Here is a 15,208-nt window from a genome sequence, read left to right as displayed (position 1 = left end):
CACAGCGATACGATACCGACCTGTCAGTGTCAAAAGTGACGTTTTTTAGTCGAATAAATGACACTTTTGACACTGACAGGTCGGTACCGTATCGCTATGACTTATTATAAGCATTGTTGGAATCGGGCCGGTAGACTTGAGGTAAATTTTTTATTTAACTTATTTTTCTAAACTATTAAAACTGTGACAAACCAGTGAGAATAATTAGTGAAAATTATAATCATAATTATGTACATTTATTTTTGCGTTGCAAATGTACACTCGCAACGTAAAATTATTACTTATGCCATACTTATACATTTTTATGCCATACTTATACTTATACATTTTATCACTTATGCCACGGATGCCAAAATCAGAATATGAAATGAATTTAATATAATTCAAATTAGGAGGATATATGTATCTAGTTCCGTTATGTATCTAATTTGCGTATTGAATATATAAATTGATTAATAGTAAGTACTTGAACTGTTTGGACCCAAATTGAATTGCCCTCTGTCTGACAAAATAAAATATTACTCAACTTTAATAGGGTATTTTCCTACTAGTCAAATCAGTTACTTTTTTAGAACTGTCAAAACGATTTGCTAATATGGAATTTATATGAAACATTACATCGTGAAGTCACGGTCAACTCACCTACTTTCTATCCGATTTATTAAATAGAACTTGTGTTTAAAAATAACTTCTATCTGTGTTTTTCTAATAATTATCTGGTGCTTTATTTCATGCATGGTGTAAAATAATTTATTTTAAATACAGTATAATACCCTATTATGTCCCGAACCGCTCAAAGGCAAATGAACGTTCAGAAACCACGTTACAACATATTTAATTACACAAACGATACAACAACCTCCAATTACCCAAGTAATGCGAAACTAAAAATAAACAGGGCTTTATTAAAAATGTCATAGGTACAGAACGCACGCGCGCCGGCCGGCGAGAAGTAGCTATATAGTTGCCAGCGGGGAGAAATTACCCGGGTTTGGGGTAAATTATGCTTTACGAATTGCTTACATTTACACACATGGTCAAAATAATTGAACAGTTTGTTTAGTCAAGTAGATAATATAATCTTAATAAACTATAGACTACACTATATAACACTAATGTTTTAAACAACATATAAATTGAGAAGATTTAAAAGGAGGATTTTTGAATATATAATTTATTTGCTAACGCAACAATTGAAATTATTATATTGCTTTTTTTAACATTATATACATTACATTTATTAGTAAAACATAAAATATTAAAATCACACACGAAGAACTAACCGTAGGTACAAGAATGTACTAATACAATAATTTGTTTTAGTTCTTCAACTTTTACAAATTTAAAGATGATAAAAGTTGCTTATTTATATTTTGATCGTCAGATATTTTCTTGTATTTTTTTTACGAATTTCATGTTATATTTTTACACGACTGCCCAAAAAAAGAGTGTATTGTTTTCAGCGTTCATGTTTGTATGTATATATGTGAGTTTCTTTTTCTGAATTTATTTTCGTGATGCACATTTAAAATGTTCTGATTTTTTTCTGCTTTTATTGTCTGTCCATGTTTCGTCACGGATCGATATCTTTCTATATTAATCTTACTAGAAATGTATATCAGAAGATTGTCTTCAAGTTCAAAAATCATATACCTCTAATTAACAAGGCAACTCATTAAAATATTTCGTTTTGTCCGGGAAAAACCATCAACTTAACTGGCAACACCATCCATATCTTATCACAACCAAGCTCAGTGTAGCCCGGTCTCTACAGGGGTGCGCGCGTCACTGCCCCACAGTCGCGAGTGTAAACCTGTTCGGAAATGTGAGTAAGCGTGGTAACTTTGTGCTTCGGGTTTCAGTGATGTGGGTGAAGTGAACATGAAAATGGTAGTGGTTTTGTTATTGGGGATGTTTCTGGGTGAGTTTTAGATTAAGTTTATTAAGGGCTGTATATAGGTAATAAAATTAAAATGCAGTTTAAGTTTCTCGGTTAGCAAAAAAAGTATTCCCAGAAACAGTTGATTTGTTTTTGAATTAGGAACTCTTAGTTACTCTATTAAAGTTCTAAGTAGATTGTAGAAATGTACTAGTTACACTAAGAAAAGTCTGCAACGATTTTGATAGTACACGCAGTGCAAGTGTTATTTAAAACGTCCAACCTTTTTGAAATTATAGACGTATAAATTACACTTGCACTGCGTGTGCAAAATCGTTGCAGACTTGTCTTGGTCTAACTCTATCATTTGTATGTGAGGTCTTAGATGGAAAGACTTTAATTTTTATCATAAATAATAGGTACATCAACTAATTATACTTATTTTTTTATGCATATAAAATATAAAAATATGGATAGGTACAGTCCAGAAATTTTATTTCTCTGCCACTTTGTGCCTAGTCATAGTAACAATTAAATAAATTTTTGTGGGGGCCCATCTTGTGAGGGCGAGTCACCGTCTGCCGGAAATAAAATTGCATACCGTTTTATTAGGCAGGCATCCGGTTTTTTACCCCATAGCTCAGTTCTTAGTCCATCCTTTTCACCCAATAACCTAGTTCATTTTAGATTCCATCAACTCTCAATAGTCCTTACACCCTGGCGGGTGCTGCCTCTGCGTGCCTCCCATGACACGGGCAAGGGCAGCCTCCGCTCGGTGTACCCCTTACATTTCATTAAAGTGTCAAAAGGGCCTCTACGTGTTGGCTTCGGCTCCGCGCACGCCTCCCAAAGGTCCGGAACACCATTGTTCCGTGATGGGAAAGACATACAAATAAATTAATAAATATTAAAAATCTTACACAAATCGTGCTAGTCCCATCGTAATAACTAATAAATAATATGGCTTGTGTTGTGGGTACTATACCCCGATTTTTTCAGATTATAAACTTTATAACCTCAAAAGTAGTGGTAATATTTTCTTTAAAATTAAATCTTAGTAAGTATGCACTGAATTATAGTGTCGTTTACATATTATTGTACTGCAATATTAGGTATCGGTTAGTAATTGCTGCATATACCGGATGTCTATTGTAACACGAGCAAATAATTAAAATATATATTGTACTCCTCAAACGATAAAACTTTTGTTCTCCTTTTAATACAAATTAAATATTATTTTCAATGTGGACTATTATCAGTATAATTGACGTTGCTTACACATACAGATACACATAACAAAATTCGCGATACCTTGCGCCTTACAAAAAGCTTATTAATTTAATCGTATGGCATGCATGATTAGGCAATCAGAGTACAGCTTTGAGGTTGTTAAGCCAGGCAACTACGTCGGGTGCCAGGGCATCCAGATCCTCAACTGGGCCAGGATAGGAGTGAAGAAAGCTTTAGCGTGTATTAAAAATCAAAATAAAAGTTGTTTAAAAGTCGCTGAACAAATGTGGGTCAGTTTGAGGAGTACAGTCTACAGTTTAGTTTAATGCTCCTGTTACAGGCCACACCCGGCGACCACAGCGAACGAAGCTATGAGGGTTTGAACATGAGACCCAACTGTTTGAAAAAACCGGGCAAGTGTGAGTCGGACTCGCGCACGAAGGGTTCCGTACCATAATGCAAAAAAAAAACGAAAAAAAAAAAAAAAAGGTCACCCATCCAAGTACTGACCACTCCCGACGTTGCTTAACTTTGGTCAAAAATCACGTTTGTTGTATGGGAGCCCCATTTAAAGCTTTATTTTATTCTGTTTTTAGTATTTGTTGTTATAGCGGCAACAGAAATACATCATCTGTGAAAATTTCAACTGTCTAGCTATCACGGTTCGTGAGATACAGCCTGGTGACAGACGGACAGACGGACGGACGGACGGACGGACAGCGGAGTCTTAGTAATAGGGTCCCGTTTTTACCCTTTGGGTACGGAACCCTAATCAAAATAAAAGTTATGTTTAAAAGTCGCTGAACAAATGTGGGTCAGTTTGAGAAGTACAGTTTAGTTTAATGCTCCTGTTACAGGCCACACCGAACGAAGCTATGAGGGTTTGAAAATGAGACCCAACTGTTTGAAAAAAGGTAGTGCCCTGCCTTTTTAGGGTTCCGTACCCAAAGGGTAAAACGGGACCCTATTACTAAGACTTCGCTGTCCGTCCGTCCGTCCGTCCGTCCGTCTGTCACCAGGCTGTATCTCACGAACCGTGATAGCTAGACAGTTGAAATTTTCACAGATGATGTATTTCTGTTGCCGCTATAACAACAAATACTAAAAACAGAATAAAATAAAGATTTAAATGGGGCTCCCATACAACAAACGTGATTTTTGACCAAAGTTAAGCAACGTCGGGAGTGGTCAGTATTTGGATGGGTGACCGTTTTTTTTTTGCTTTTTTTTTTTGTTTTTTTTTTTTTTGCATTATGGTACGGAACCCTTCGTGCGCGAGTCCGACTCGCACTTGCCCGGTTTTTTTTTAGTTCGCTTAGATATATTGACACACACACTCAACAGTTAAGGTGACAGTCCATTTCCAACGACAGCAGCACTACCATTCATTTTACTATGGAAATTGACAATAACACCGACGCGTTCGTACTAGTAGTGCAGCTGCGGTCAGAAATGGAATGTTACCCTTACCTACCTACTGTAAAACTAACCCAACTATATTCCTAGGGCCGTCTTAAACTATGCTGGGGCCCTTGGACACATAAGAATTTGGGGCCCTTTTGGAAAGTAAAGAAAGCGAATTAAACTAACATTTTTCTACAATGATCTTCTATATATTATGCGTAATCAAATATACTGTGTGTCCCTTGGGGCCCCCCGAGGATGGGGGCCCTGGGCACGGGGCCCGTGTGCCCTTATGGTAAAGACGGTACTGTATATTCCAATACTATAACCACAGCTATAACCATGGTCCACTAGTTTCATACGTAATTAAATATCAAAAAATAACATTTGTTTTCGTTTTGCCTGAGTTATTTCTCTCATTTATGTAAATATTTTGACTCATTAATGAAGAAAATTGATATTATACAGCGCCTGCGTCACGACCGCAGCAGTTATGTCGCGACAGTAAAGGTGACAGTCCATTTCCAACGACAGCTGCACTACTGTTCATTTTACTATGGAAATTGACAATAACACTGACGCGATCAGTACCAGTAGTGCAGCTGCGGTCAGAAATGGAATGTTACCCTAAAGCAGTTGCAGTTGCCATCCGAACGTCACCTTTTGATTAACGATCGTACAGGAAAATCACTTAGCTAAGGTATATAGCAAGGTAAGCTCAAATTAAAAATAATATCGTCATCTTCACACAACATTTACCCGTTACCCAAAAAAGCAAAGTCTGATATATTCACAAAATAACATAAACCAATACAAACAACAAACTTCATTTGTAGCAAAATAGAAACTTTCCCAAGTGTAAACAGATTTGCCGCAGGCACCAAACTAATTTCCTATTTCTTTCACACATTCGTATTTTACATGATTGAATCACTGTAAAATCGATTCTGCTTCCAAATAAACAAAGATCATTTCAATATAACAATGAGGGATAGATACGACAATTCAAAAGTAATCGGCCAATTTTCTGTCACTTTTGCCTTTCTTTATTTTCAACTCTATATCTAATTTCACAAGGTACAATTTCCTGCGAATCCTTGAAAGTAGTTGGCTAATATAGTGCTACGAGAAAGCTACAACATGTGCTACGCGCGTAGCACTACGGTGTAGCTTCATTGAAATATAATGAAGCGACACGAAATAATTAACGTATGGAAACTTGTGAATAGGGAATGCAAATCGGTTACTTTCGGTTATTTTTTGTATGGAAATTATCGGTTATTGACCGAAACCGCGGTTATTTCCATACAAAAAATAACCGATTTGCATTCCCTACTTGTGAAACTGAGAGCTTCATCTACTTAAATGGGCCATTTTATTTAAAGTTGTCCCCTACACTTTTTTTTTTAATTTGTGAAATTTTATGTTATTTCTACTCAGAATCACGAGCTCTTTCTATCCTAATAGGAGAAAAAAAGTGTTCCAAGGTTTTTATTTCCATTCCGTTACCATTTTTCATAGACTTTGTATAGCGGTCACGGAATGGAAAGATCGGAAATTGTATGTAAATTTTGGGACACTTTCTATCTCCTATTAGGATCAAACGAGCTCATGATTCTGAGTAGAAATAACATACAAAATCCCAAATTTGAAATAAAAGTGTATGGGACAACTTTAAATAAAATGGCCCCAAATATAAAATTAATTCAGTGGAATTTAAGAGGGTTTTTCAAATAAACGATTGAACGTACTCCAGATTACTTTAAACGTACGAGTAAATACAGCCTACTAATTGTTAGGAATTGACATAAATTGTAATATATCAAGGAAATTAACTGCGGTAGCGCAGTCCCCTCGACAACATCACAACAGTGAAGGTGACGTTAGGGATTTTAACTGCAGCGGCATTAAGGTGACAGTCCATTTCCAACGACAGCTGCACTACTACTGTTCATTTTACTATGGAAATTGACAATAACACCGACGCGTTCAGTACCAGTGGTGCAGCTGCGGTCAGAAATGGAATGTTACCCTTAAGGTAACAGTCCATTTCGAACGACAGCTGCACTACTGTTGCGACGTTACTGTCATTAATTGTCTTGTCATTAATTTTACTATGGAAATTGACAATAACATCGACGTGTCGGAGCAGTAGTGCAGTTGCGGTCAGAAATGGAATGTCACCTGCATTAGCAATGGAATGTCCCTTACTGTAGCGGCGTCAATGTTGCTGCCGCTGTGTCTGTCAAATGATAAAATGAGTGAAGTTCGTCGCTGGAATATCTGCCGCGATTACGATGTTCATTCCGTCACTCACTTCATCAAGGAAATTGACAAATTCAGCGATGGCAACAATGACGCCACCACAGTAAGGGTAACATTCCATTTCTGACCGCAGCTGCACTACTAATACGTACGCGTCGGTGTTATTGTCAATTTCCATAGATAGTTAAATGAATGGTAGTGCTGCTGTCGTTGGAAATGGACTGTCACCTTAATTCAGCTGCAGTTGACATCCAAATGTCACCATAAACGAATAAGCAACGCAGAGCTCGGGTTTAGGTATATTATGTTAAACAGAATGCAGATTTCACACTTAAATCACAGAGAATTATGCTAAACAAAACATTTTCCCGAACACGTAACGTATTTAACACATAACTTAACCTCTATGAGTGAAATTAAAAAGTTGCAACTCGTTATTCAGTCGCGGATCGTTACCCTGGCAACTTTTATAACGGAACCCTTTTAGTACAGAGCAATTAACCTATTTCCCTCTTTGGGAGAGGGGGAGGGGAGTTGTGTACGTGCATATGGTTGTAAACAGAAGTTTTACGTCTTTTGGGAACGATTGCGATGAGGAAGTTACAGACAGGTCGATTCGAACGTGAACTGAGATCAAACTGGTATTAGAATGATATTGGCATCATATCAGTTACCTGCCGTTCGCGTGGATGTCTTCCTCGCACTAATATTTGTGCGGACAAGCGAGCAAAATGAACGTCCGAATAGCAATGAACTGATATGATTCTAATATCGGTTAGATGTCAGTGACGTTCGAATGCCTGATTTACTTATACCTATCTGCAGTTAAATTATGAACTTAGTACCTACCTACCTCGTAAAGATAAATTTAAAGATAAAAGTTATTATTGCACAAACAAAAAGAAAAGTTACACAGAGATATTAATAGGCTAATTCACCAGTAACTGGCCACTGTTAGTAATTGGCCACCCTAAACTAAAAATGAATTCTATTCACCTATAAACAGGTTTCAATAACTGGCCAGCCTTCAATAACTAGCCACCTTATACTAAAATTAGTTCTGTTTAGGGTGGCCAATTACTAAGAGAGTTACTATGAGTGTGAGTAAATAAGATGCAAGATGTTAAAGGCCAGTTACTGGCGGATTACCCTAGTAGGTATTAATAGCAATGCGCATAGCAGTGCGTATGGGTCAAACAGATCACTGTGTTATGTCTTTCCTGTAGACATACACAAGAGTTAAGGGCTATAAAGGTTAATTTTCTCATTTAACCCTTATCCACGTGAAAAGGTCCTCCTTTTATTTAAAGAACTATGATAAAATCATTACTTACATGCCCACAAGCTGTTAACTATTGCCCACAGGAGAGAAAACTAAGGTGTAATCGCGAACAGTACATTTTTCTCTCCCGTTTATAGCCCTTAACTCTTGTGTATGTCTACAGGAAAGACATAACACAGTGATCTGTTTGACCCGTATACAGAAATTGCAGAGGTCCCCGCAATAGGCCACGCCTGTATCGCGGGAGACCAGTTTACTATATTGTGCCATGCTTTTAAGCTACATAATATATAAAAGAGAAATACAAAATAATTTCATTATTAGTACAAGCTTCGAAAAAGCTTAGTAAGTTCGTAATGAATAGAAAAACATCTCAGTTAATTATATTTTAATCAAATCATGTTGCTTTGTCTAGAGAATAGATTCTGGACCAAAATTAGTGAAACAGAGGATTCGGTTTAACAATTCAAATGTAGATAGACAAGACAAGCCTAGACAGGCCATGTCTCATTAAAATACAGTAAGCTTAAGGTTTAAGCTCAGAGAGGGATTCGTTTTTTATTTTTATTTAGTAGGTAATAGAAATATACTTAGTATGATTTTATCCCAACTGATTCTTACGCCTCAGACCCTAGTCTGTTAGACAAAAGCCAATCTGCCCGATTCGAACTTTAAGATACGTCAATTAATATATCTAGGAACGATATGGATTAGATGTGTCTGTGTCAAAAGTGACGTTTTTGTTTGAAGAGATTGAGATTGAGATTGAGATATTTATTTATAAAATCATAAATAATTTTACACGTCACAAAGCTATCTAGACACGCGGTAGCGTGTCCAGCCAAGTTCAAAGAAAAAGGAACTGGCGACGCAGCAACCGTGTGTAATATTACACGAACCATTTCGAGCTACTTTTGACCCCTTTACAACTTGAAACCTACTTAACCTACACTAATGAAATTTGGCACATGTATTCAAGCCCCTTAGCTTGTCCAAAATACAAAATTTCATAAACGTAGCTCAAACAGTTACTGATAAATTAACGTTTAAAAACCGGCATTTTTGTGACTGACTGACATATAGATCATAAACCTAACCCACTTCCAGATGACCTAGAAACTTGAAATTTGGCATCAAGGTAGACTATTAGGTGTATATAGAGGGAAAAATCTGAAAAGTGGAAATTATTGATATTTCGATGGAAAAAAAATAATTAATACTTATAGACCAAAAACCTAACCCACTTCTAGATCACTTAGAAACTTGATATTTGGCACCAAGGTAGACTATTGGGTGTATATAGAGGAAAAAATCTGAAAACTGGAAATTATTGATATTTCGAGGGAAAAAAAATAATTAATAGTTTTAGACCAAAAACCTAACCCACTTCTAGATCACTTCGAAACTTGATATTTGGCATCAAGGTAGACTATTAGGTGTATATAGAGGGAAAAATCCGAAAACTGGAAATTATTGAGAATTAGATGGAAAAAATAATAATTAATACTTATAGACCAAAAATCTAACCCACTTCTAGATCACTTAGAAACTGGATATTTGGCATCAAGGTAGACTATTAGGTGTATATAGAGGGAAAAATCTGAAAAATGGAAATTATTGATATTTCGATGGAAAAAAAAAGAATTAATACTTATAGACCAAAAACCTAACCCACTTCTAGATGACTTAGAAACTTGATATTTGGCATCAAGGTAGACTATTAGGTGTATATAGAGGGAAAAATCTGAAAACTGGAAATTACCGAGATTTAGATGGAAAAAATAATAATTAATACTTATAGACCAAAACTCTAACCCACTTCTAGATCACTTAGAAACCTGATATTTGGCATTAAGGTAGACTATTAGGTGTATATAGAGGGAAAAATCTGAAAAATGGAAATTATTGATATTTCGATGGAAAAAAAAGAATTAATACTTATAGACCAAAAACCTAACCCACTTCTAGATGACTTAGAAACTTGATATTTGGCATCAAGGTAGACTATTAAGTGTATATAGAGGGAAAAATCTGAAAACTGGAAATTATTGATATTTCGATGGAAAATAAAATTAATACTTATAGACCAAAAACCTAACCCCTCTTCAAGATCACTTAGAAACTTGATATTTGGCATCAAAGTAGACTATTAGGTGTATATATAGGGAAAAATCTGAAAACTGGAAATTATTGGTAATTTGATGGAAAAAACATAATTAATACTTATAGACCAAAAACCTAACCCACTTCTAGATGACTTAGAAACTTGATATTTGGCATCAAGGTAGACTATTAGGTTTATATAGAGGGAAAAATCTGAAAACTGGAAATTATTGATATTTACATGTAAAAAAATTAATTAGGTAATACTTATAAACCAAAAACCTAACCCACTTCTAGATCACTTAGAAACTTGATATTTGGCATGAAGCTAGACTATTAGGCGTATAAAAAAGAAAAAAAATCTGAAAACTGAAACTTTTTAACAATTGACCGCTCGTTAGCTAGGGTCTCCTTTTCAGCTTAGGCAAACTGCTTTTATGATGAATACCTACTATAGTAATTTCTGTACAAAAAGTAATGATATCCCAACAAAAACATAAATGTGAAATGAGAGCCAAGTTTAATATTAAGAATATGTGTCGTTGTTGACTCGCTGACAAAAGAATTGAGATCTATAGGGGTGCCAAGTTCTGTGTTGTGTAGAAAATCCTGAAATTATAAAGGAGTTGTCTTGGCTAGTTTTTACGTATAGGCTACTTTTCTAAAATTTGGTTTGTTGGTAAAAACTAGCCAAGTCAAATCCTTTATAATTTCAGGATTTTCTACACAACACAGAACTTGGCACCCCTATAGATCTCAATTCTTTTGTCAGCGAGTCAACAACGACACATATTCTTAATATTAAACTTGGCTCTCATTTCACATTTATGTTTTTGTTGGGTATACATTACTTAATTATCAATTTATCACTAGATTAAATTATTAAGTAGTTACATTTGAGTTCAGTTCTTATAAATAAATAATATCATTTTTAGAGATCAGCAGTTCTCGACATAAATTCACTTATAGTGTAACAAGCTAAACCAGTTAACATTTTCTTAAGTTTACTAACAAATATTGCCTCACTAGCTGAGTTAATGACCTCTTTCGGAAGTGTGTTATACATTTTTACACCCATGACACCGAGTGACTTCCGAGCCTTGGCCAGTCGGCAGCGCGGGACCAGCAGGAAGAAACGTCCTATTTGACATTGACATATCTAATCCATTTCGTTTCAAGATCTATTAATTGACGTATCTTAAAGTTCGAATCGGGCCGTATGTTTCTTTTATTCACAGGTTTAATGGAAGATTTCATTTTTATGCGAATGAGAATCGTTTGACATCTTTCCAATAAAATAATGAATGTAGCAAAGAGTTTGATCCACTGCGAGTAATTTATATAATTTCACTAGCGACCCGCCCCGACTTCGCACGGGTAAACCTTAACAATTTATACACGTAAACCTTCCTCTAGAATCACTGATAGGTGAAAACCTGAAAACAGCATGAAAATCCGTTCAGTAGTTTTTAAGTTTATCGCGAACATGGAGACGCGGCGCGGCGGGGAACTTTGTTATATTATAAGAATTTGCTTTATAATGTTGGGTTATTACCGGGTTGATGATGAAAACTATTACTTGTACCAATATTTTAACATTATTCATTTGTTACAAACATTATAACAACCAATTTACAATCAATTATTCAAGACGTCTTCACTCTAACTTGTCCGTACTCGAACTGGCCACTTGTCACTGCTATACCGGCCTTTTTATAACAATTCAAAATGGCGGGAACCAGTGACAAGTATGAGTCAATTGATACTCTTTTATAAGCTAATCATAAATAAAAGTGAGAATGATCAAAATATAAGCTATTAATAAATAATGATCCTTACAGCTCGGCCATCCTGTTCGAGGCGAGACCCTTCGCCAAACCTTAATATAAAATAGTTAAAATGATAAAAATAAAGACCAATTTATGAAAATAATGAATCAAAATGTATACATTAAAACAAACCAAGATTCACTGATCCAATATTACTATGTAAATGATATTTATGCACATAATATGCATATTAAATAATAATAAGTAACAACAGAAAATAAAATTACAAACACGTAATACTCATGTGCACTCATGATTTCACGATATACATATACTATTAATAAGATTATAATTATAATGTGTAATATTGTTAATTATTAGGCATTAATAAAATGATAATTAATGATAATTAAGAAATAGGTGGCCGATACCAAAACATAATATTATTAATCGTTCAAATTATGGTTTTCGAAGAATTTTTACAGGTCTGTTATCAAGGTTAAAGAAACTATATGTCAACATAGAAACGAATAAATTTAATTAGTTCGGCCTGCAGAAATATATTAAACAATAGAAAATTCATACGATAAGCGTAATAGACGGTACACTATGTTTCATTATCTGTAAGATTACGCAATCTAGCATTATAAAATTTTCTTTAACACTTGTTAAATTTCAATAATTATGATCAAGAAATATAATATAATATACGTACACAACACCATTCACTTTTGCACGTAAATATTCAAACCGCTATACATGGATCACTTCCCCAACAGAAGATAGTTGCGTCACCGCGGGTTGCGCCGTCTGCCTAACCGACGCCACGTTCTCATTAACTGCAATGGTGCCACCGACCACGCAAGTTCTGCCCACTGCGATAGTGCCATCGACAAATCTGAAGCTATCCTGGATGAAGATGCCGCCAACCACGCTGATGCTGCGCAACACGGGGCACCGGATCTCGTGCCGCTACTAGCCGCAGCTTCGCGTGCCATGATGCCAGCATTTGAAGACTCTGCGGTGTAGTCAACGATCGTTACGTACTTCTGCGTAGAAGCACCTTAGTTCTGCTAAGGAACAGGAATATCATTACCCTGGCCATCTCACCTAGGCACTCTTGGGTCGGAAGTGATTCCACACCCCGACCCTCTCACCTGGGCACTCCTGGGTGGTAATGGAATACCAAACCCTGGCCCTTTCACCTGGACGCTCCTGGGTCGTTCTGAAACTTTCAAGACTTTTTTTTTAGATATATGAAATTAAAACTTCCTTTTTTTTAATTATTATTGAATACTCGTTTTTTTGTTTCATTGATTTATTTAATCGTTATATCGATTTAAGCATGTTATGAATTTATTGTTTCACGTTTCAATTATTTTAGTACATAAACGACATGGCTACCAAATTGTACCTAATTTGTATTAATTATTATAATATTTGTAAATAAAATAGTCCACAATTCACTATATCATGTATTGCGCAATAAGGTTTAATAATGAAAATAGGACATAAGTGTCACATCTCTATAAAGAATGCATGGTTCTGATTTTATATCTTCGGGCCCAGCCCGTAGTTGACATGAATGCAATCATAATTATGCCGAGATATAAAAACATCTTGATAATAATAATGTGACAGATTATGTTTTTTTTTTCTTTTTTTTTTTGGGCTACTGATTATCTGATGATATAATATGTTGATTTAAATTAACACAAACTTTTGATATTACTTCGAACGTTACCTGTTGCCAACGATTTTTTTTTATTAAGATATTATGACTGAATTCGTTTGAAGAGTCTAATTGATAAGAAATTAATCTTATTGTAGAGGTAGTTCTATTGTCCTTTAACCTGCTATTATCAACAGTCAAAGTTTTATATTTTAATATGAATGCGACCGACTAATCCTCATTTGAACTGCTTACACGCCTTAGGTCATAAATATAGCCATTAAAGATCCATCAAGTAGGTATAAGAACATAAACTAAGTAACCGTTAGGTTTTGTAAATTTGAATGAACGAATGAATAATTTTATTACAGAAGTTCATAACTTCATTACAAGAACAAATTCCTCATCACATAAAATGGATTTAAACATCAGACATAAACTAGTTAATTAATTATTCCACATGAATGATGAACATCTACATTGCGATTTATTTTTAAAAGTATTTGGTCATTATAACAATACTCTTAGCGAATCTAGATCGAATAATAGTCATGTTACAAAGTGACTAAGAAATACTATGTTTTTTTTCAACAGGTTTTATCTGAACCAACAAGTTTATTATTTTAGTTGAGTTTGAATACCAAATATTTAATTTCCAGCTATAGTCGTGTTTTTTTTTAAGGAAACTAAAGTCTAATAGGTATTACGGTGCATTTGTTATCCTAATTCCTTATTCGGACATATCTAAAGAATTAATGATAATACTAATTAAATCAGATTCGACAATTAATGCATGTAATTATGTATGTATGCTTGGAGTATGTTTATTATTAAAATTATTCTGGCTATACGAAAATAAGACTTATTAATAAATTAATTCGTTAGTCACAAGGAAAATATTATTACTGTTATAATTCACGTATAAAACCCTGGACACAATAAAGTGTGGGTATATAGAATACAGTTTATCTTGCATATTATTTATAATACTATTTTACTAGATCGAGATATTCGTATTATCGTAATTAAGGACCGTTTTCTGAAGCCTCATTAAATAAAAACTATATATTTAATTTTTGTAAGTTTATAACTTGTATTGAAATTGACATTCAAATAAATGGGACTTTCTTATGAATTATCGATTATCGAACACGGTATTAGAATATAAAAATATGTAAATTCACATATGCATAATAATCATGTTTAATTGTCAAGTAATATTGAACAGTTTGACAGTATATTAAAAGCGAAGCACCTTATCAATTATTATTTTATATATAAAAGTTCATAATGATGTTGTACTATGGTGATTGAAATAATGGAAGAAATGACTTCCCGTGTAAATTTAAAAGCTTTACTTATGAATTAAACATAACAACATTTTATTTCTTTTGCAGAGAATTTACCGTATATTCCTCAGTAATACACATTGGTTTTATATATATTTTACATTATGAATGTCTAATCTCTATGGCTCACGCGCCCAGCCAAGTTCAAGTTGATAAGAAAACAGGTATCATTAATCTACGCGTGTATCGATTTCCATTACATGTAATTTTATATTTACGAACGAGCGATAATCGTTGTTTCCTTTATTAATCAAG

General features: G+C 34.6%; 1 protein-coding gene across 1 annotated transcript in view; it reads left to right on the top strand.

Annotated features, from left to right (window-relative positions):
* The first annotated feature begins 1,777 nt into the window (after positions 1-1,777).
* The window catches only part of LOC134791629 (uncharacterized), a 178,913-nt gene continuing 165,482 nt past the window's right edge, over positions 1,778-15,208 (top strand). The window contains exon 1 of the mRNA XM_063762677.1: positions 1,778-1,921. Coding sequence (XP_063618747.1) covers positions 1,882-1,921 — 40 coding nt within the window. The 5' untranslated portion in view covers positions 1,778-1,881. The remainder of the gene's footprint in view (positions 1,922-15,208) is intronic.

Source organism: Cydia splendana, chromosome 6 (genome assembly GCF_910591565.1).
Source record: "Cydia splendana chromosome 6, ilCydSple1.2, whole genome shotgun sequence".
NCBI lineage: Eukaryota > Metazoa > Arthropoda > Insecta > Lepidoptera > Tortricidae > Cydia > Cydia splendana.
Note: the sequence above shows the minus strand (reverse complement) of the source record. Positions and strands in the feature narration are given on the sequence as shown.